Source organism: Phyllostomus hastatus, unplaced genomic scaffold (genome assembly GCF_019186645.2).
Source record: "Phyllostomus hastatus isolate PE091 unplaced genomic scaffold, TTU_PhHast_1.1 phas_scaffold_501, whole genome shotgun sequence".
Classification (NCBI taxonomy): Eukaryota; Metazoa; Chordata; class Mammalia; order Chiroptera; family Phyllostomidae; genus Phyllostomus; species Phyllostomus hastatus.
The window spans coordinates 50,062,365-50,086,378 of NW_025334033.1; the positions used below are offsets into that span (position 1 = coordinate 50,062,365).

Sequence of the window (24,014 nt, forward strand, 5' to 3'; positions counted from 1 at the left end):
TTTTAATCCTGTGACAGCTCACATTGTTAAATATGTTAAGCTTTTCGCTCTCTAACTGCACTGCCCAAGGACCACATCTCCTGTCTTTGCTGTCCTTCAGAATCGCCTGTGCAGCACCACGATGCCCAATGAGATCATTACTCTGTGTCCCGCTGTGCTTGGTGCCTATTCCTGCCTTGCCTGCCCAGCTCACAAGTGCCCCTTAGCCCAGATCTGACTTATCTCTCTTTCCTTGATAACACTCAGCACAGCACCTTCTCTCTTTAGGGTTTGATCTACCCCACTATCTTCTGTGTATTAAATCTCATCCTGAGCCCTGGCTGGCGTAGCTCAGTGGATTGAGCGCAGGCTGCAAACCAAAGTGTCGCAGGTTCGATTCCCAGTCAGGGTACATGCCTCGGTTGCAGGCCATGACCCCCAGCAACCACACATTGATGTTTCTCTCTCTCTCTCTCTCTCTCTCTCTCTATTTCCCTCCCTTTTCACTCTAAAAATAAATAAATACAATAAAAAAAGAAAGTTTTAAAAAATCTCATCCTTTGGTTGACTTCTTTTTGTTAAGGGCCAGCTCTTATCTAGATGTCACTAGACCAGCATGGAAAACCTCACTCAAATTAAGTCCCACATGATCAATATGATACCCCTAGAGGATTTTTTGTGTATAAGACAGGATTTGGTTGTTCTGTCTCTTCACAGTCATGAAGGCAGCATGGCCACAGTGGCACACAGTATTTAAGAAGTTGGACTGGAAAAGTTAGGGTTACAAGGTGATATTTTTCCTGAAACAGTACCTACTTTTACTGGTTGAAAATGAACTGTTGGACGAAAAAAAATATTAGTGTTCTCCTGTCCTGTATATTGCCTAATCAAATATTTTCTAATTCTTATCAGTGTATTATAACTTGCCCCTAAGGCAGGGAGCAGTTTGATCCTAAACCCTTGAAAAACAGGATGGACTGGTTTCACCCCAAGATGACTACCTATATGGAATGATCTGGGGTATCCCCAGAGGTATGCCCATTAGCCTGTGACATAAAGAATCTTTGGTTAGCCCTGGCCAGTGTGGCTCAACTGGTTAGAGTGTGGTCCCATGACTGAAAGGCTTTGGGTTCAATGCCCGGTCAGGGCATATACCTAGGTTGTGTGTTTGATCCCCAGTCCGGGTGTGTACAGGAGGTACCCAGTTAATGTTTCTCTCTCTCCCTTTCTCTCTTTCTAAAAAGCAATGAAAAAAGGTCCTTGGGTGAGAATTAAAAAAAAATCTTTGGTTACAATGCCAACATTCCAGAAAAATATCTGGATTTATAATAATTAATATCATTACTAACTAATTATTATAAATTATCAAGGAATAATTATGATCACCTAATAAAGGACTTGTTGAAAAGGAAGAAAACACATGATAGATATGTTCTGAAAGGGAATGGAGACAGGATAAGATGTTGTCAGGTTTCATCAAAAGAAGCTCGTCCTGGGTGGATTTGGGGTCAGAAGTGCAAGGCCAGGTTCTGCACTTCCCAGCCATGCCAGCTTGGGCGAATGATTCGGGGCATGGACTACTGTCCTCAGAAGGCAGGTCTCCGGGGCCCCACAGTTGGATGCACTGGGCACTTTGGAAACAGTTTAGCAGTATTGAGGCCAAGGCAGTTAGAAGAGAAGGTGCACAGAGAGGGAAGAAAAGGCCTATGAATGGAGTTTGGAGGCTCCATATTCACATTGTCCAAACTTAACTTTTACCTGTACCAACATAGTGAGGCAAGGTCCTCTCTCCTGACAAACAGCCCTTAAGAGCCAAAAGCATAGTGGCAGGTCTCAGGTGCTTTTGTTCACTGACAGCCTAAGACGCTGAATAAGTGGCATCCTACAATTATTCAAACCTGGTGTAACTGCAGACAAGGCCCTGCAGTCTGGTAAGTAGCAATCACCAGCATTCTCTTTGTGCTGGTTAGGAATTTGGGTGGACAAGCAGGTGTTGGGTTGGAAGGGTTAAGCCACATGCCTCCAGTTAAAACCTGATGTAACAATCCACACTCAGGCCTGACTGATGTGGCTGAGAGGATTGAGTGCCAGCCTGCAAACCAAAAGGTTACTGGTTAGATTCCCAGTCAGGGCACATGCCTGGGTTGTGGGCCAGGTCCCCAGTTGGGACCATGTGTGTGAGTGGCAACCATGTATCTCTCACACATTGATGTTTATCTCCCCCTCTCTCTAAAAAAGTAAATAAATAAAATCTAAAAAAAAAAAAAAGTCCAGACTGAAAATTGTGGTATCTCAGAAGTTCCAAATTTAATTCCATTCTCTATTCATCTTCCCAGTTCCCTACCCTCACCCCCTGGGTCTGATACTATTATTCCATAGAAATAGTTGAAGTGGGCTGAATAATGTGTGCCAGAAAAGTTATACCTTGCTTTTTCCATTCTTTTATGGAAAAATCTGAGTTTTCCAAACTCTCAGATATTTCACGAAGAAACTTTTTTACTGACTTGTCCCCTAGAGCAAGGGACATAAAGGAAAGAATAAACAAATGGGACCTCATCAAAATAAAAAGTTTCTGCACAGCTAAAGAAAACAGTATCAAAATAAAAGGGAACCAACTGTATGGGAAAACATATTTGCCAATGATACCTCAGACAAGGGTTTAATCTCCAAAATATATAAAGAACTTACAAGGCTGCACTCTAAGAAGACAAGGAACCCAATTAAAAAAATGGGCAAAGGACTTGAACAGACACTTCTCCAAGGAGGACATATAGAAAATCCAAAGACACATGAAACAATGTTCAATATCGCTAGCTATCAGAGAGATGCAAATTAAAACCACAATGAGATACCACTTCACACCAGTCAGAATGGCCATCATAAACAAAGCACCAAACAACAAGTGTTGGAGAGGTTGTGGAGAACAGGGGACCCTAGTGCACTGTTGGTGGGACTACAGACTGGTACAACCACTATGGAAAGCAGTATGGAACCTCCTCAGAAAACTGAAAATAGATCTGCCTTTCGAGACCCAGCAATTCCACTGCTGGGACTATATCCTAAGAACACTAAAACACCAATCCAAAAGAACCTATGCACTCCAATGTTCATAGCAGCACAATTTACAATAGCTAGGTGCTGGAAGCAACCTAGATGCCCATCAGTAAATGAATGGATCAAAACACTATGGTACACTTACACAATGGAATTCTATGCAGCAGAAAGAAAGAAGGAGCTCCTACCCTTTGCAACAGCTTGGATGGAGCTGGAAAGCATTATGCTAAGCAAAACAAGCCAGGCAGTGAAAGACAAATACCACACGATCTCACCTTTAACAGGAATCTAAATAACAAAACAAAGAAACAAGCAAAATATAACCAAAGACACTGAAATAGGGGACAGACTGACAGTGACCAGAATGGAGAGAAGAGGGAATTTCAGGGGAGAATGGGAAGGGTTTACAGGAACAAATTTAAAGGACACATGGACAAAAACTAGGGGGAGGGTGGTAATGGGAGGGAAGTGGGGAGGGTTGGGTGGGTGGGCTGGATTGGGAGTAAAAGGGAGAAAACTGTACTTGAACAATGATTAAAATTAAAAAAAATTTAAAAAAGAGTAGAAACTGCCCTGGTTGGTGTAGCTCAGTGGATTGAGCGTGGGCTGTGAATCAAAAAATCGCTGGTTCGATTCCCAGTCAGGGCACACTCCTGAATTGTGGGTTAGGTCCCCAGTGGGGGCCACATAAAAGGCAACCACACATTGATGTTTCTCTCCCTCTCTTTCTCCCTCCCTTCCCCTCTCCCTAAAAATAAATAAATAACTTTTTTTCAAAGAGTAGAAACTGCCACAGGAGAAAAGGCTAAAAGCAATAAACCTTGGCACAGTTCACTCTCTGAGAGTGTTAGATATTGTTAAAGGACCCTGTGCATCAAGATCACCTGGGAAGCTTGTTAAAATGAATGTTTCAGCCCTGGCCAGCTAGCTCAGTTGGTTAGAGTGGTGTCCCGATGAACCAAGGTTGCAGATTCTATCCCTGATCAGGTCACATACAGGAATCAACCAATGAATGAAAAAATAAGTGAAACAACAAATTGATGTCTCTTTCTCTCCACCCCCACCACCTCCGACTTTCCCTCTCTCTCTAAAAATCAATCAATAATTTAATGAATATTTTATTAAGTAGGCTGCAAGTAAGGCCTAAAACACTGCTTTTTTAACCAGCTTTCAGAGATTTTTATACACATTAAAGAAACCACAGCCCCATGAGGTATTTGTGGAAATAGCAAAGAAGCTTGGTTGGTGGGAGGAGGACTGGGGACCACAGCTTCTTAACCTGACTTGTTTCAAATCCCCTCTCTCTGCTGCTGTTTCCCATCAGAAAGTTTCCTTCATTTTTCTCCCTCTACTTTCTAGTTCCCTTTCCTTGCCATGCACTCACACAGATAGATACACTGCTGTCTCCTGAAAACTCTACCACAAAGATGATCTGTTCCTACTCTTTTATTTACAAGTTTCAAATCTGAGGCCCAGAGAGAAGGGACATGACTCAGATCACAGTACAGGTTAGCACTTGAAGCAATACTGACCATTTGACACCTCATTCAAAAATTTTCATCCATATTTCAGACTGCCTTTCATCATTCAGCTGAGCTAATAAGCTGATGTCAGACATGGGTAAGGCAGCAATGTTTTGAAATTACCTTCAGAATGGCCTCCCACAACACAGTCTTCAAAGGGAAGCAAGTTTCTACATCTTGGACCTTCCTTAGTTTCCTATGTTCCAAAACTATTTACATTGGTTACTAGGCAACCTCCTCTTTAGAATTCCATGAGTCTATTCACAGAACCTGGGAGTTCAGTCAGGGGTATTTTCAATTATTTCTTAACTTATTTGTGAGTTAAATAAGATTTGGGAAATGGCATTATATTTATTGATTGGTGGCAAAATGGACTTCACGGTCATCCTTTGAAAAATAAACCTCTAGGTCTATGTGGCTTAACATTTTCCCCCCACAGGGGTCCATAAGACCTACAGAGTCTTGACACAGCAGGAAACATGTGAACACCCAGCTCTGGCATGCTTCAGATATCCAGGCTGATAGAACAAATGGTTAAGTCTTTGCCCCGCTTTTTTTAATCCTCACCCAAAGATATATATTTATTGATTTTAGAGAGAGAAAGAGAGAAACATTGATCAGTTGCCTCCCATACATGCTCTGACTGGGGAATGAACTGCAATCTAGGTATGTACCCTGACCAGGAATTGAACCCACAACGTTTTGGTATATGGGATGATGCTCCAACCAGCTGAGCCACCCAGCCAGGGCACTGGGACCTTTTCCATTCTCCTCTCATCTGTGCCCCTACTCAATCTACTTCCTTCACACTGTTCAATTCCATCTTCCCTGCTCCCCAGATCCTGGCTAGATTATCAGCAAATATTACTCTTTTTACAAGGAAACTCTTCAAATCTTGTCTTTTTAATAGTAAAATTCTAGACTTACAGTTTACTGGTCTTGAGAAGTCCCCTTGTGAAAATAACTATTTGTCCTGACAGCAGGGAAGATTTCTGAGTGTAAGGTTTGTTCTTTTCTTCCTCCTCCTCCTCCTCCTCCTTCTCCCCCTCCCCCCTTCCTTCTGCTCCTCCTCCTTCTTCTTCAAAAGTTTTTATTGTCAGTAATAGCTGTAAAATTTATATGAGAATCTTTTTTGTATTTTATTAAATTTATTGGGGTGGCGGTTAATAAGTTTCAAGTGTACAATGCTATAATACATCATCTATATACTGCATTGGGTACTCACCACCCAAAGTGAAGTCTCTTTCCATCACCATACATTTGACTCCTTTACCTCCTTCAACCTATAGGTTCTGTCTTTCTAGTTGACCTAGGGCCATGCTATCCAGGCCACTCGTGCTGATCAGCCTGACCACTGACTTTAGTACTTGGTTTTAAGCTGTGCTCAGACCCTGGGACCCTCACAAAAGGGTAAAAGAGTTTGTTCTCTGAGATGAAAACACTAAAACACTTTTTAAAAAATTCAATATTAAAACCTTGGCTAAGGTTCCTCAAAAAGATTACACAGAATTACCATGTGATCCAGCAATTGCACTTCTGGGTACACACTGAGAAGAATTAAAAGCAGGGCTCATAATATCTGTGTGCCCATGTTCAATAGCAGCATATTCACAATAGTCAGAAGGCATCCACTGATAGATGAGTGGGAAAAAATTTATCTATATATTACTCAGACTTGAAGTGAAATTCTTATACCTGCTACATACATAGATGAACCTGGAAGTTACGCTAAGCGCAGTAAGCCAGACACAAAAGGACACATAGTGTATGATTCCACTTATACAAGGCACCTAGAAGAGTTAAGTTTATAGAGACAGAGACTGGATTCACAGGGGCCGGGGCGCGGGGAGGGAAGGAGGAATGGGGAGGGAGTTACTGTTTAATGCGTCCAGAGTTTGGGTGATGAAACAGTTTGGGAGGTGGACGGTGGTGATGGTTGCACCGCCATGTGAGTGCACTTAATTAACTATACTTTTAAAAATGGTGAATTTGGTGGGCTACCACAATTTTAAAAACCTTTTTAATTATAATAGCCATGTGGGGCTTTTTTCCTGATAGAAATACTAGAGACTTTAAAATTCCCACTACCTGCTATACGTGCATTCAACTATTGGTCCACTGACAGAATGATGACATTCCTGAATCAGTATTGGTGGGGAAAAATTAATAAGGCCGCAGAAAAATTGTCTATCTCGCTTGCCCATAATACTACCCAGGGAAGCCTGTTTGCTCTGCACCTGGACATTTTAGATTGCCTAATGGACCATTTGAAGATTGACAAATGGATTTCACACAGCTTCCCAGTATTGTTGAAAAAAATACATTTTAGTGATGGTGTATACGTTTTCTCACTGGATGGAAGCTTTCCCTTGTAGTCAGGCTACTGCCTCTTCTGTGGAGGAAGTGCTTTTGGAAAAGTTTATCCCCACCTGGGGACCTGTTCTTGAATTCCATGGCAATCAGGGAACACATTTTAGTCATCAGGTGCTTGGACAAATCGGTGCCTCAGTCCTAGGTTTAGTTGGATGCAAGAAGGGCATTATCAAAACTCAACTGGCAAAATGTGTAGAGACCCTCCAATTACCTACCCCAAAGCATTGCCCACGGTCCTTCTAAATCTCAGGTTTACCCCCTTTGGAACTCAAACTCTCACCCTTTGAGACAGTCACAGCATACCCAGTGCACCTGGTCACTGCCTATCTTGACCCACAGCAAATGAAAGGAAATATTCTTTAATATTGTAAAGGCCTCAGTGCTTCTATCAAAATTAACCGTGTTCTGGTGGAGCATTCTTCCCAGTGCACGCCAGGGGGACAGGGACTGGAAGCGGCATGCTCTGCCCCTCTCAGGTCCATAGAGGAGAGTTTCTCTCATTTGTTTCTCTGGACTGGCAGTGGTTTACTTTTTGACTGCATGTCCCAAGTTGCAGGTTTTTCTTGTTCCTGAATAAAGCCGCTTTGCTGGGGAAGTATCTGGCTCTCTATTTTGTCAAATGGAGTCATTTATGTTAAGGAGCTTTAAAATGGAGCCAAGAGGCCATTAAGGATATGGGTCTTATGTACGTTCTTAAGGGACGAAAATGAACTTTTGAACAGGGCGAAACTACATTCTAGGATGCTGCAAAAACACCTACAACTTCTCACAGAGATGGACTTCTTACTTAGGGATAGCTTCAGCAATCATTTATGTTTGACCCAGGTTACCTTTCTGTCCCCAGCACCAATCCAAATTCTTTATGAATGACAGGCAGATCTCCCCTTGGGCCTTTGAAAAAAACCCTGACTTTTGTCTCTGTCAGATACTTGCGATTGCTACCTGAATCAGTGTGCCCAAATTTGCGACTCCTTTAAATCCCAAATAAATAAATGGTTTTCTGTATGGTTCCTGACAATTTAGGTTAACAATATATTGGAGGTCAACAGGGGCCGTAAAGTTTCTTCAATTTCTCTAATGAAAAGGGTAGCCCTGGCTGGTGTAGCTCAGTGGATTGAACGCGGGCTGCTAACCAGTGTCGCCGGTTCAATTCCCAGTCAGGGCACATGCCTGGGTTGCAGGACAGGTCCCCAGTGGGAGCCATGTGAGAGGCAACCACACATTGATGTTTCCCTCCCTCTCTCCCTCCCTCCCTTCCCCTTTCTCTAAAAATAAATAAATAAATAAAACCTCAAAAGAAAAAATTTGAAATTTTGAATATAAAATCAAGTATAAGGTCTTGAAAGAGGGTTGAACTGAAGTTTGATGGAAAAAATCCACCACAGGGTAAAACCCATAATTTATGAAAAAGCAAGAAAAGGTGAAAAGTCCAGGATGAAAAGGAGATACTGTTTGCCTAAATGAAACATGAGAGTCCAGTGTATAACAAAATAATAGCTATTATCTCATTTGTCTGTTGTTACCCCTAAAGGGATGATAAAACTGAGGTCACACAGATATACAAGGCCCCTTAGATGTGGCATGGTGTAGAGGCACATACACAAATAATACAAATGAAATACCATGGTGAAAGTTTTCAAAGACCTATCTTATTATCACCAAAGTGGTTAAACTCCATTTGTCCTGCACTGCTTGGTGATTACGTGTGGAGACTGGAGACTGCCATGTGCCAGTGGCAGCCCAGGCCCAGCTCATTGCACAGGCTCAAGAGCTTTTAAGAGGCAGAACTGGGACATTTTCTCTCCAATTCAGTGGGAGTTTTTCAGCGACGAGGCTTTGTGCAGTTCATGTGTGTCTGCTCCCTTTTGCTGCTGAGTGGCAGGACTGGCCCTCCAAGCTCAGTTTAGCGGGCTGCTCCGCCCCGTTGGGCTCTTAGGCTGCAGCTGGGCAGCCTGCCGTTAGAGGCTCCCGCACCAGTCCTAACTCCCTCCACAGCCCCGTGCAGTTGATCCGAATTCTGAAATCAAGTCGCTAAATGATGGCCACAGCTCCCGCTGTCCTGCGAGCGTCCGGGCTCTGCCAACGGGGCTCGAGGAGCTGGGCGCTGCTGCCAAGTTCTCCGAAGGTGAGGCCTGGTAGCCCGGTCTCTCCGGCCTCTGCTCGCAGGGTGGCGACGGTGTCCCTGGAGCCTGCGAGCCGCTCCTGCTGGGACAGGCCGGTGAGCATCATCGTGAGGGGCCTGGCACCGGAGCAGCGGGTCATGCTGCGCTCGTCCCTGCGCCGTGACGAGAAGGGCGAGCTGTTCCGGGCCCACGCGCGCTACAGCGCCGATGCTGGCGGCGAGCTGGACCTGATGCGCGTGCCAGCCCTGGGCGGCAGCTTTGCGGGGCTTGAGCCCATGGGGCTCTTCTGGGCTTTGAAGCCCGAGAAGCCCCTCCTTCGGCTGGCGAAGCGGGACGTGCAGACACCCTTCATCGTGGAGCTGGAGGTGCTCGACGGCCACCAGCCCGAGGAAGGACGTCTCCTGGGCCGGGCGGTGCACCAGCGAGACTTCCTTGCGCCTGGGGTGAGGGGGGTACCGGTGCTCGCGGGCGGGGTGCGCGCCACTCTCTTCCTGCCGCCAGGTGAGCGTAACCCAGTTGCAGTTTCTTTCCGCTTTTTTCCTAACCTCCTCCGCTTCGCGAGGATGGAGGTAGCTCCAAAAGTTCCGGAATGTCAGAGGGGCCTTGAAGTATCAAGGAGACAGGAATGGAATGTAAGTAAGCCCAGCTGGCAAGATGGCTCTGCCACTCCAAAAGTGAGAGGTCAGTTAAAAGCTATCCTTAAAGAAAGGGAGAATGTTATGGGGAGGACCGAGTAGAGGAGACCTCCCCTCCTCGGTGCTGGTCTGGCTCGCAGGAGATGAATTCAGGTGAGATACAACACATATAGTAGAAATGAGATAGCAAGTTTATTTATGAAATACACAAGCTAGAAGCTGCCAGCAGGCCCCCCACAAGTCTGAGTGCCCCGGCAGTAGTGGTTTTAGGGGTTTTATGCTCCTCGCCGGCTTCTAGGTTCTCCCTTCTCGTCCCTCTCCAGACCTTGGGATTAATATACAGTTTCAAAGGCTTTCTTTCCCGGTAGTGAAAACGACTCACAGAGAATTTCAAGGGCTCCCCTGGTCCTGTGCTATCATGGTTTTTCCTGTGGCTTTTCAGAACATCTGACCATGCTCAGGACTGTTGGATTAATGAGTGAGACGTGTCTCCTTCCCCTCTCTGCCTTGGTTTGCCATCTATCCCGACTAACAAGACAGTTGTAATGAAAAAAAAACTATTTATAAGAGGATTCAAGTTTTTAATTTCTTAAAAGGTTTCTCAATTTTATAACTTTGTTTATAACTCCCATAGTATTTTAAGGTTTAAGAAAATTAGAATGAAGGAGGAAGTTAATAGTTCTTGCTATTAACTAGAAATCTTCTGAAATTATTGGATAATATTTCCATTACATCAAAAGCAATTGGCCAAGGAAAATATAAAGATGCTTATCCTAACAGGGATCAAAGAAATGCAAAATAAAACTACACATTTCACACACTCAAAATTTGCTAAAATTTAGAAGTCTAATATTACCAATTGTTGTTAACAAGTATGTAGAAGAAAAGGAATTCACACTGCTAAAAGGAATATATTTATTTATCTATTCCTGGAAACAACCTTTTACTTATAAAGTTGATAATATCATTCTAACTTTTTTGATGGACATTTGGGCTGTTAGTAAGAAACAGCCCAAATGTCCATCAATAGGAGAAGTGATAAATAAATCGAGGTATATTTACAGCAGCAAGTGTAAATGAACTGCAGGCACAAGAACCAACATGCATGAATCTCAAAAACGGTGTTGAGTAAACAGTCAAGTCCCAGAGGAACACATTCAGTTCCATTCCACTTACATAAAATTCTTAAAAAGGCACAACTAAACAAAACAGTGTTTAAAGTACACATATAAATGGTGATATGGTAAAGAAAATCCAGTGAATGAAGGCCAGGACAATGGAAAGGGAGGTAAGGAGCGCAGATACTCAGGAGCCTTCAGTGGATGGTACTGTTATTTTTTTAAAATGTTGGAGATAAGCCCTGGCTGGCGTAGCTCAGTGGATTGAGCGCAGGCTGCAAACCAAAGTGTTGCAGGTTCGATTCCCAGCCAGGGTACATGCCTGGGTTGCAGGCCATAACCCCCAGCAACCGTACATCGATGTTTCTCTCTCTCTCTCTCTATCTCCCTCCCTTCCCTCTCTAAAAATAAATAAATAAGGTCTTTAAAAAAACTGTTAAAAAATGTTGGAGATAAAGTGTTTGCTTTATTATTCTTTAAATTGTGCATATTAAATACAAACTTTTTATATAAGTGGTGAAAACATCCAATAAATGGAGTCATACAAAGTAGGTAGCCTTTTGTCTAGCGTAATGCACTTGAGACTCATTTGAGTTGCTCCATGCGCTGGCAGTTCCTTCGTGTTTCGCTGCAGCGCCCCATCGTGTGGATGCACTGCAGGCTATATACTCACTCACCACTTCAAAGACGTCTGGGTTTCAAGTCACTGAAGACTATGAATAAAGTCACTGTAAACAGTTGTGTACAAGTTTTTATGAGAATACAAGTTTTCGTTTTTCTTGGGTAAATATACCTAGGAGTGAGATTGCTGGATCATATGGTAAATATATGTGTTTAACTTTATGCAAAATTGCCCAGCTGTTTTCTGGAGTGGCCGTATCATTTTGCATTTCCACCAGCAATGTATGAGGGTTCCACCAGCAATGTAGTGAGGGTTTCACTCTCACTGGCATTTGGCATTGTCAACTGGGGGGAGAGGGCAATGATTTTGCTATTTTCATTGTAAAGTATTATTATTATATTTTAAATGGATGGGTTTATTGTGTGTTTTTTTAAGATTCTATTTCTTTATTTTTAGAGAGGGAAGGGAGGGAGATAGAGAGACAGAGAGAAACATCAATGTGCTGTTGCTGGGGGTCATGGCCTGCAACCCAGGCATGTACCCTGACTGGGAATCGAACCTGCAACACTTTGGTTCGCAGCCTGCACTCAATCCACTGAGCTATGCCAGCCAGTGCGTTAATTATTTTTAAAGACCAGAGGCATTTCAGTATTTCTGATTGTCAATATAAAACTTTGACATTACCAAATAGGCAGCAAATGGCTTTTGACATCGCTGCAAAGAGTTTTAAGAATAATTTAGTTTTGTGTTTTGTTTCTTCCAAAGAACCCAGGCCCTTTCCTGGGATTGTGGACATTTTTGGAGCTGGAGGTGGCCTTCTGGAAAATCGAGCTAGTATGCTGGCTGGGAAGGGTTTTGCCGTGATGCTTCTGGCTTATTATAATCATGAAGACCTCCCAAAAGACTTGGAGAACTTCCATCTGGAGTACTTTGAAGAAGCTGTGAACTACCCGCTTAGTCACCCTCAGGCTGGAATTTCTCAGTTTTGTGGTCTACATATTAGGCCTTCTCTTCATAAATGCTCTTGGTTTTCAGGAACTATGCCCTGGCTGATATGTCTCAGTGAATTGAGTGCCCACCTGCAAGCCAAAGGTTTGCCGGTTTGATCCCCAGTCAGGGCACATGTCTGGGTTGTGGGCCAGGTCCCCAGTAGGGGGCACACAAGAAGCAACCACACATTGATATTTCTCTCCCTCTCTTTCTTCCTCCCTTCCCCTCTCTCTAAAAATAAAATCTTTAAAAAAAAATCAACAAGAACTAGACAAATTCATGACAGCCACTCCCTACCTCCAACACACTACCTTTTATAGTCACTTCTCATAGGCAATTTCTATGCAATTATGTATTACTGTGATAAATTTCCTGCAAGTAAATTAGTTCTTAGTTGACATTATGGAATTTTAAATTTTAATATTTTATGGTATTTCATAATGAGCCCCAACACATCTGGGAAGCCTGGGTTTCACAGGAAGTACAAAGAAAGGGGGAAGGAATCATTGCCTCCAGGCAGCCTCAATTTAATGTTTGTGTTTAGCAACCCTCCCTTCTCTTCTATGTGTTCCTTCTGAGAGCACAGTATTAAGTTTTATAGGTTCTTTGATGGTCAAGAAACCTGGGTACCAAGAAATGTTTGGAAGCTTCTAGGCTCAGGATATCAGAGGATCAGAAGATTATTTTACAATATGGAAGCACAGGAGCTCTTACAAAAAGGGATAGGGTATAGTGGGATTAGAATGAGATGTGGAAGTAAGTACAAGACGGTTATGGCCCGTTACATTAAGGGTAGCCCGGGAGAACAACTGGGTTGGTTCAGGACACAGATTAATGTGGGCCATGCCGCCTATCAAGTCAGAGGGAAACGATGACGCAGGTTTCTGAACAAGGAACTGTAAAAAACACACAATCCTCCTGTTAATTTAACTCAAGTCTAACTACTGTTTGCCATTCTTTCCTTTTTTCCTTTCGGTTTTCTTCCTCCCTTCAATTTTACTCATTTTTTCAAAACATGGAGGAGGGACTGAAAGAGGATGGAAACTCAATCAATCTACTTGGCTATTTTTTAGTAATTGTATCAGGAGTCTTCCCATTTCAAGCAACAGAAAACTCAACCTAAACTGTTAAAGCAGAAGGAGAACTTACTGTCTCATGACTGAAAAGTCACGTGGCATGGGCTAGGCTCAGGCACAAGTGTGTTCAGGAGACCAGATGACATCATCAACATCTGGACTCTCTGCCTCACCAAGTTCTACTGATGTTTTGCTATTTTGGCTGCAATTTTTAAAAAAAAGCGGATAGAGAAAGGTTAAATTTGAGTTTTAATTTTATTTATTTTAGCCTCACCCAAGGATATTTTTAAATTGCCTTTAGAGGGAGAGGAAGGGTGGGGAGAGAGAGAGAGAAATAAAGATTGATGTGAGAGAGAAACACTGATCAGCTGCCTTCTCGTACACACCCCACCCAGGGATTGAACCCACAACCTATGTGTATGCCCTGACTGGGAATCAAACCCACAACCTTTCCATCTATGGGATGCCACTCCAATCAACTGAGCCACACCAGCCAGAGCTAAATTTGAGTTTTGATTTCACCAAATACTAGCTGTAAGGCTAGCTTCTGTTTCCTTCTTTGAAAAATTAGGATAATAATATCATTTCATTTCTAGTACTTTAATGAAGAGTAAACATCTTAAACCAGTCTAGGGTGCCATTGTAGAGGCTACACGAAGAAAAAAAGGACTGCTGTCGAGAGGTCAAATGGCCATTTACAATCCAGGATGTTGGCAACTGTGACAGATCAGTCCTTGTAGAACAGTGTAAACCCAAATGAACCTGGAGGGGACTGAGTAGAGAATGGAAGACAAGAAAGAGGAGAGCAACTACAAACAGCTTCTCCCCCAAAGTTTGCTGTGAAAGAGTAAAAAACTATGGCAGAGTGGATGTGGGGTCAAGGAATTGTAATTAAAATGTAAGAGGTACTAGAGCATGAAGTACACTTACAGGAATGAGCCAGGCGAGAACGCTATGGCGGAGGAGCAGTAGCTGTAGGAACAAGATCTATCAGAATGAGAGTGGGTGGGATCCCAAGCCAAGCAGAGGGGTGGCCTTTGATAAGAACGGAGATACTTCTTTGGAAAGCGGGAGGGAAGGCAGAGAACTTGAGCTCATTTCCAACTAGTAGATTTGGCAGGGGAAAATGAGGAAGCGTTCCTACTGGCTAGCTTCTATTTTCCCCATGAAGTGTGGAGAGGTGAAAGTGAAGGGAAATACAGAGGGGTTCAAGAGGCTTGAGAACATGAGAATGCGTGAAATTGTCTTTTTGGAGACGTGAAAAGCAAACAGTGAAGTGTGGCAGGACTCATGGGCAGTATGGATGCATGTTTGAAATCTGTGGTCATCAAATGAAAGATCTGTCAGCACAAATGTGTTTTTTCCCCAGCAATGTTCATGTACACAAATACAGGCCTACAGAAAGGGAACAGATGCATTTAACCAAGGTTATCACTTTTCCAGGCAAGTATGACCAAAGGAAAGGAGGTATTAGCTAAGAGCGCTTGAAAGGGAGGGATAATAACAACGAAGCTAAAATCTAAGCTGGATGAGGTGGGAAGTGAACACGAGAGAGACACTGACAGCAAAAAAACGTGGTAGGTGGAAACAGGTGGCACGAAAATGGCCAGACTGGAAGTATTGAAGATGGTGATTAGAAAGTAGAATGCTGGCAGCTGAGATTTTAAAGCTGAGGTACTTACTGATGATGGCTTGGTTTAGGTTCTGGCAGTGGGAGTGGGTGGCTCGGGTGGGGTAGAGAAAAATATCATTGGAGGTATGGAGGTCAAGGAACTGAGAGGCCAAAGTATTCAGTAGATCATCCACATGGTTGCTGAAGTCACAACAAAGGTGATGGAGAAATTGTGGGAAGGAAGAGTAAGTAGGTATCCCACGGGTGCAGACCGTGGTAGAGGGTGGAGTCCAGATGCAGGCTCAGCTCCAACTGCCTTCCAGTTCTAGGCGCTACAGTAGGCTGGTTCACAGACTCATTCTTTTCCCTCTGTCCTTATGTCAGGTAAAGGGTCCAGGAGTCGGGCTGCTTGGGATTTCCAAAGGAGGTGATCTCTGCCTCTCCATGGCCTCGTTCCTGAAGGGCATCACTGCCGCCATCATAATCAATGGCTCAGGGATCAATGTTGTAGGAGACTTACACTACAAAGGCAAGACCCTGCCCGCTGTGGGCGTGCACTTAAATCGAATCAAGGTGACCAAAGACGGCCTTGCAGACATTTTGGATATCCTGAACAACCCTTTGGAAGAATCTGACCAGAAGAGCCTCATTCCTATGGAAAGGGCTGAGAGTGCCTTCCTGTTCCTTGTAGGTCAGGATGACCACAACCGGAGGAGTGAATTTTATGCTAATGAGGCCTCTAAACGCCTGCAGGCCCATGGCAGGAAGAAGCCCCAGATCACCTGTTACCCTGCGGCGGGACACTTCATTGAGCCTCCTTACTTTTCCCTTGTGCCGGGCTTCCCTGCACACCTTGGTGGGCAGACCTGTCATCTGGGGAGGGGAGCTGAGGGCACATGCCATGGCCCAGGTGGATGCTTGGAAGCAGCTCCAGATTTTCTTCCACAAACACCTGGGTGGGGAAAAGGGGATAATCCCACCAAAACTGTAATCTTTTACTTGATTGTGTGGCATCTCTGGTGCTAATTAATCTTGGGAACATCTGTTACAATTAGTGTGCATGTGTAGTTTCTTTTAAAGATTTTATTTACTTATTTTTAGAGAAGGGAACGGAGGAAGAAAGCAAGGAAAAGAAACATCAATGTGAGAGAGAAATACCCACCTGTAGCCTTTCATACACGCCCCAACCAGGGACCAAATCCGCAACCCAGGTATGTGCTCTGACCAGGAATCAAACCAGCGACCTTTCGCTTTGTGGGACAATGCCCAACTAACTGAGCCACACTAGTTAGGACTGTAGTTTTTTTCTTTTTAATAATTACTTAAGAGTTTTTCCCTTCTCACTGTTAAAATGAACTTAACAATGAGTTTCCAAGATTTTTATAAACTATTTCCCTTCCAGTTATTTGGGAGGAAAGGGATTCTGCAGAAAATACAATAGATGGGGAGCATTTGAGATCTTGCTCCTAGGCATATGCCCTCATTTTGGCTCAGATAAACTTTTGCCAATTTTGTATTAAGTTATTGGGGTGACATCGGTTAATAGGATCATATAGGTTTCAAGTGTACATTGCTACGATACAAGATCTGTATATTGCATTGTGTGCCCACCACCCAAAGTCAGACCAACTTTCGTTGCCATATATGAAGCCCCTTCCACTGCTCACCACCACCCTAAATAAACTCTTATAAAAAATTAACAACAATGGGGGGCGGGTCAGGGGAAACCAATGGAGGAAAATTGGGACAACTGTAATAGAACAACAATAAAAAAAATTAATGACAACAAACAACACAACAGGTACAAAAGGCATACTTTTTAGTCTCTCACAAAACACAAGGCTTTAGCTCTGAAAGGAAAAGTGAGTAACACTGGTTAACAGTAACTTGTACATAACGGTGCTCAGCAATTATTTATTTGATTATTTACCATGGTTGAACTTGGTTAATAATTAACTTGATTTAATAAATGATTACCATAGAAGAAAAGCATATAATATAAAAAAATATTATGAGATTTGAGTTTTTCCTTCAAGAATGGAAGCAAACATCTTAGCTGTAAATTACTAGTTAGATTATTACTTGATGTGAAACTACTGAAAGTTTTCATAGCAAACATATTTTCAGTTCCTCAATGTCTTCTCCTTGGATAAATAAGTATTTTCCTAGTGCAAATACATTACAAATTACATTTCTATTTTTTGATTTAGTTGATCAAAAATATCAACTTTATGATTTAGTTGTTTTGAAAGCTGGCAAAATATTATTTAGATGAATTACATAAGTGATTATTAAAATAAATGATGAGTAAATGAATAAATGAATATTTATATCACTTGATATAAATAGTACCATAATAGGCTTAAGGAAACTTTTCTTAAAGCTTAAGGCATTTTTTACTTTAAATAAATTAATTTACGGTTATGGTGTTATTTCCTCAATTATCTTTTAAATAAAGCAATTCTTGACATTCCCCCCCGTAAATAATACAGTGCTTTTTGTTTTGTCAGCTTGTTCTTGTACGCTACTGCGTGCTTGTCACTTAATCCTCGCCAATCTGTGTAATGGAGGTGTCATCTTCATTTTACCCATGAGGAAACCAAGTCTCAGAGAAGTTCTTCATGAAGTAAACGTAGAGCTGGGGCTCAGTTTACCCAAATCCCCTTTCTTCTCTTTGTTAAGCTGCTTCCCTTGTCTCTGGGGTCCTTCACTGTATTTGGGCCCAGAGCCATGTGTCCATCAATTTCTGCCTCTTCTCATCCACCCAGCAGGATGCACGTTTGCGTACGTTCGTTCACATTCGCGCACACGGTGTCGTGGTCTTCAGGTGTATCACCACGAATTCCAGTACAGCCCATCCATGCTCTTTGCAGGATAGCCAACTGGGAACTGTGGAGAATATGGCAGAGTTGAACCAGCTCATTGGAGTTTTAAGGACTTGTAAACTGTCAAACCAGTATAATTTCTTAAGTTTTTCATAGAAAACTTTTCATTTTCTACTTACATGTTGAAGTCCACCAGTGTCTAATACTTTGTTTTTATTTTTTTCTCTTACTTCTATGGTGATATTAACACAGATAATGAGTTTACTTCATTTGCTGACTAACAGAAAAGAAATGAGACAATTCCCTGCCTGGAGTAGAAAAATACGTGATTTTTTCTCTGACTCACAGTCAGCCAACCCTCACTCTGGGGGCTTCTCTTCTCTGCATCAGTTAGTTGTTCAGAGTGCCAAGACAAACTGCTGACTGAGCTAACTGTTGAGGATATTGTATCCTTCATACTTGTTGAGACATTAATCAGAAATAGGTTCTAGGAATATGACACAGACTTCTTCCTCACCATTTTGACAGCATCCATTTGTGCTCTATTTCAATTCTTGTTACTATTTCAACATTACCAAACTTTTGCTAGGCAGAAATTTTACCTCTGTCCTCTTAGGGATTTCCGGTTGGGCTGGAGAATTAAATTGACATAAAACAGATGAACAAGAACAAAGCAGGGGTGGGATAGAGGGTGGGAGGTAGGGATGGTTGGAGTGGGGGGAATGGTGTGTGTGTGGGGGAAATGGAGACAACTGTATTTGAACAACAATGAAAAAAAACCCCTAAAAATACTAATTTTATTTTACATGGACAGAAAGTCTCCACAAGAAAATGAAGAAGTGGCAAAACCTAAGTACTTATATACTAGATTGATCAGAGTGGCAACTGTGGAAAAGTAAAATATATGAGGGAGACTAAAGGAAGAGAAATTATTTTAACAAGATCTTGTGCAGGATCCTTCAGCATTGACTCCTATTTCTGGTGATAAGACTCTTTCTTCTTCCTGATACAGGGAAGACAGCTCTCACGTTAGAGTTTCACCCTGGGGGAAAAAAAAAGAGGACGGGGGCCCTTCTTTCACCTGCTGTTTTTCAAGCGACTTTACCTCAAAATAATCAATATGCCAAAATGACATATTTGGGGTAGCATTCCCGGAGCCCCTTCACCTGCCCTGTTTCCACAGTGTCTCTCATCTCCACTTGATTTTGGGACCTGAAGATAAACTGAGGGAGAATTTTCATCTTGCTACTATATGCTTAATTTCTTCTCGTTTCCTAAAATGTATTTTCTAATGTCAAATCCCTTGTTCAAATCTAAATAACAAGTCTTCTTAAAGTCAATTTCCAACTTCCTTTTTTCCAGTAATAGTCATAACTCCTGCTGATCCCGTATTTCCTTTCTCTGAATTTAAAAATTTTCTTTTCTTGTCCTGGCTGGTGTGGCTCAGTAGATTGAGTGCCAGCCAGTGAACCAGAAGGCCAGCAGTTCTATTCCCAATCAGGGCACATGCCTGGGTTTCAGGGCCAGGTCCCCAGTAGGGGGCGCCCAAGAGGCAACCACACATTTACCTTTCCCTCCCCTCCTTCCCCTCCCTCCCTTTCCCTCTCTCTAAAAATAAATAAAATCTTTTAATACTTTTTCTTTTGTTGCTCTCACTTCTAAAAAACCATCAATATCATAATGGGTCTCCTCCACTGCTCTAGGGATACTTCCAAGTGCTTCCTCAGCATACATGACTGGTGTCCCTTTTTATAAGTCCTGATTTTCATTCAGGTATTGCCCTGTGGCCTTCAGGGAAAGCTAACTGCACTCTGACGCAAGGACAATGAAGGTGATCTGTGTTTGGTTTAAGCCAATCTCAACATTCCACCCAGGGGAAAGTATGTGATTTCAGTCGCATGGAATTCTCTCTCGCCCACCAAACATGAACAAAGAAGCAGTAAGCCCCATTACTCTGACAGCCACCTTCGCATACCACGAATGGCAGAGCTGGCAGAAAGAAACAGTTCTTGGTGTCACCACTGAGCGAAAGCAGAAAGGCAAAACACACCGAAGGGTTCATTCCCATAAAATGCACTAAACACACACACACACACACACACACACACACACACCCAGAAAAAACCCGAACCCGTTTTGTTGGAACCAGGATAACACACCTTTGGGGAAGGGTTTCTGTATTTGAGTGGTTAGGCAGGTCTGTTCGGAATGTGAAAATTCGTTGAACTGTACATTTAGGATGCGTGCACTTTTCTGTATGTACGTTATAATACACTAAAGGTTTTTTTGCTTTGTTTTAAGTTACCCTTTTCAGTGGAGGGAATGGAATTCTTGGAATTCTACCTAAACTCATTCTTGGTTTCACCACGAATCGATTACTCAACAACGTTCACTTCCACAAGCGAGAGTGGTCCGATGCTATTAAGTATCCTCTGGGTCCAGCGCCGCACCTACACCTCAGCCTTTCCCCGCCGTCCCCGCCGTCGGTCGGGAGAACCACCTGGTGCTTTTACCGCAGATGAGTCCGGGGTGCGTGGCCCCAGGCATCGATGAACCCAGACGCCTCCAGAGGCCACTCAGCAGCCAATCGCTCTGGGAGCTCGAGAACTCGAGTCCCACCTCCTCCCCACCGGCCGGGGTTGGGTTCCAGCCCCGCCCCCAGCCTCCGAGCTGGCCGAACAGTCTGCAGCTGCGCGAGGCCGGAATGGCGGCGACCCTGACGCTGTACCCAAGCAGCCGCTGCCGTTGGGACGAGCCCGTGCGCATCGTCGTGCGCGGCCTGGCTCAGAGGCAGCGGGTCACGCTGCGCTCGTCCCTGCGCGACGAGAAGGGCACGCTCTTCCGGGCCCACGCGCGCTACTGCGCGGATGCTGGCGGCGAGCTGGACCTGATGCGCGTGCCAGCCCTTGGCGGCAGCTTCGCGGGGCTCGAGCCCATGGGGCTCCTCTGGGCCCTGGAGCCCGAGAAGCCTTTTTGGAAGTTTCTGAAGCGGGACGTGCAGACGCCCTTCGTCGTGGAGCTGGAGGTGCTCGACGGCCACGAGCCCGAGGGAGGGCGTCTCCTGGGCCGGGCAGTGCACCTGCGAGACTTCCTTGCACCTGGGGTGCGGCGGGAGCCGGTGCGAGCGGGCCGGGTACGCGCCACGCTCTTCTTGCCGCCTGGTGAGCCTGGGTTGCCTGGGGTAAACTCATCAATGAGAAGGGACCTTGTTGATTTTTTCTTCCCTAAAGGAACTTGTTTTCCTTTTCAGTAGTGGCTCAGGGAGGTGTTTTCTTCCCTTTGATTTACAGGAACTCACTAAATTAGAAAGATCCCTAAAAGGAAAGCAAAAATCTTTGCATTATATAATATTCCCTTTATAATATTCCCTTTATAATATTCCCTTTATAATATTCCCTTCCCTTTACAATATTCCGTTCTCCAGGACCTGGACCTTTCCCTGGAATCATTGATCTCTTTGGTCTTGGAGGGGGCCTGTTGGAATATCGAGCAAGCCTTCTGGCTGGCAATGGCTTTGCCACATTGGCTCTAGCTTATTATGACTTTGAAGATCTCCCCAAGGCATTCGGCGACATAAATCTGGACTACTTTGAAGAAGCCCTGTGCTACATGCTTCAACACCCCGAGGTTCTGCTAATGTCCTTTACTGTATCGTGCTCCCTAGATATATCTCCAGAGGGTGACGCTTTGCACTCGCTTGTGCCAGGTGCTGCCATACTGTTCTTTCAGAGATTTCTTTTGGAGACTTCCTTGACTTTATGTGACTATTTCCACTTTCTCTGTCAGATGGATTCATGGTGCAGACTAAATCATAAAATATATGCGGTATTTTATTTATAGGAATTATTTAATAACTTGATGTTTAAGAAAACATCAAGTTTTCTTATGTCATGGAGCTTCTAATTTGTTTGCTTTGCCTACCTGTTTTTCAGTCTTTTTCTGACAACAGAGTATGTTCTCAGATTTTGATCAGAACTTGCCCACCCATTTCAGAAGCTAAGAATTGCATAATTGGACTTTAAAATCTGACTTTGTTTCTATGAAGTTAATCATTTGCTAACATATTTAGATGGGGTCTGTGGAATACTTCACTTCTTGAAACAGAACATGGTTCCACAGAGTTACCACACTCAAGCTTGTTGAGACTCCGGTTATACCCACCTGAAATCGGCAGGTGCCGTGACTCCACAATAGTTCTCTAGTGAACTGTTCTCTGGAATGTGTGTTACCAATTCCCAAACTTGCCCGAGAGTGCAAGATTTATTTGCTGTGTCCAGCCCGATATTCTTTACTATGTGGGAAGGAACTCCTATCAGCTTAGTTGGATTCTCTTGTGCCCAGTTCATAAATTAAAGCTAGAGGCACATCTAGTTGCATTTAGAAAAAACATTTTTCTGTGTGGTGGGTTCTTGACCCTTTACTCTTCTCCCTTCTTTTCTTCCAGGTAAGGGGCCCCGGTATTGGCCTTCTGGGCATTTCTGCAGGGGCTGATATCTGTCTCTCCATGGCCTCATTTTTGAAGAACATCTCAGCTACAGTGTCCATCAATGGATCTGGGTTTAGTACACACAGAGCCATATGCTACAAGGAGACTCATGTCCCACCGCTGGGCTACGACATGAGGAAAAGCAAGATACTTTTCTCAGGCCTCCTGGACATTGTGGATGTGCTGAATGATCCTGTAGGAAAGTGTGAAAACCCCTGCATGATTCCAATAGAGAAGGCTCAGGGACCTATCCTCTTCATCGTTGGTCAGGATGACCATAACTGGAGGAGTGAGTTATTGGCCCAAATAGCCTCTGAACGGTTACAGGCCCGTGGAAAGGAAAAACCCCAGATCATCTCTTACCCTGGGACTGGGCATTACATTGAGCCTCCTTACTTCCCCATATGCCCAGCTTCCCTGCACATATTAATGAAAAAGCCTGTGATGTGGGGTGGGGAGCCCAGGGCTCATTCTAGGGCCCAGGTAGATGCTTGGAAGCATATTCTGACCTTCTTCTACACACATCTTGTAGGTACCCACAAGGGACCTTCTCCCAAGTTGTAATGCATTGGTCTGTGGTTGACATGCGAGATACAAGATCAGATTCTAGTGTTTAATAATTGTATGCGAATAAATTGTCCCCTGAATGATATCAAATTCCTGTCATTGGTATTAATGATATCTTTTAGGTAACTTTTTCTTTTAAAGATTTTATTATTTTTAGAGAGAGAGGAAGGGAGGGAGAAAAGCATCGATATGTGGTTGCCCCCTACTGGCAACCTGGCCTGCAACCCAGACATATACTCTGACTAGGATTCAGACCAGTGACCCTTTGGTTTGCAAGCTGGTACTCAATCCACTGAGCCACATCAGCCAGGGCTCTTTTAGGTAATTTTTTGGAATAGGTTATTTTTTCACTAATTTTACTAATGTAACATGCCTATTGTAGAAGATCCCAACAAAAAAGTAAAAAGCATCTTCACTGCTAAAATTTATGTTTTCTTGTAGATTTTTTTTCTTTTACTTAACACTTTAAGCCATGGATGAAACATAAAGCTGAGCAAATACTGAGTTACTTTTTCCATCACTGGTAGAGAATGACCATGCGGTTTTTGCTCTTGGTTCAACCGCTGACAGCAGGGTAGAATTTTCACTGGCCAAAAGGGTGCAGAGAAGTGTTTCTTTTCCTGTATCATAGTGGTTGTGGGTGTGTATGTGTGTTTTACTTATAGCCACAGTCAATATTTTGTACAGCATAGTGGTTAGACAATTATATAGTTTACAAAGTGTTGCCTCTGATATTTCCAGTATCCACCTAAAACCATACATAGTTATTATAATATTATTGATTATATTCCCTATGCTATATTTATATCCACATGACTATTTTGTAACTACCAATTTGTACTTCTTAATCCTTTCACCTTTTTTGCCTAGTCCCCTAACTCCTCTCCCCCTCTGGCAACCATCAGTTGGTTTTCTGTTTCTATTTTGTTTGTTTGTTTATGTTGTTCTTTACATTCCACATGTAAGTGATATCATATAGTGTTTGTCTTTCTCTGACTGATTTATTTCACTTGCATAATACCCTCTAAGTC

At 43.3% G+C, this 24,014-nt stretch overlaps 2 protein-coding genes across 2 annotated transcripts; both read left to right on the forward strand.

Moving 5' to 3' along the window:
* Nucleotides 1–8,949: 8,949 nt before the first annotated feature.
* LOC123808582 (acyl-coenzyme A thioesterase 1-like) lies at nt 8,950–16,108 on the forward strand. The gene is given in 4 exon segments (XM_045823339.1): nt 8,950–9,553; nt 12,193–12,395; nt 15,490–15,927; nt 15,929–16,108. Coding segments are annotated over 4 exon segments (1,410 nt in total). The 5' UTR covers nt 8,950–8,964.
* A 4,264-nt stretch (nt 16,109–20,372) lies between these two features.
* LOC123808865 (peroxisomal succinyl-coenzyme A thioesterase-like) lies at nt 20,373–23,073 on the forward strand. Its single transcript, XM_045823756.1, has 3 exons — nt 20,373–21,091; nt 21,355–21,557; nt 22,375–23,073. Exons 1-3 carry the CDS (start codon nt 20,449–20,451, stop codon nt 22,978–22,980), a joined length of 1,452 nt encoding a protein of 483 aa, XP_045679712.1. The 5' UTR covers nt 20,373–20,448; the 3' UTR covers nt 22,981–23,073.
* The last annotated feature ends 941 nt before the right edge of the window (nt 23,074–24,014 follow it).

Coding starts and splice junctions, on each gene's coding strand:
- LOC123808865 (XM_045823756.1), top strand. CDS start 20,449: ATGAGTCCGGGGTGCGTGGCCCCAGGCATCGATGAACCCAGACGCCTC. Junction 21,092..21,354: donor CACGCTCTTCTTGCCGCCTG/GTGAGCCTGGGT, acceptor TCCGTTCTCCAG/GACCTGGACCTTTCCCTGGA. Junction 21,558..22,374: donor ACATGCTTCAACACCCCGAG/GTTCTGCTAATG, acceptor CTTTTCTTCCAG/GTAAGGGGCCCCGGTATTGG.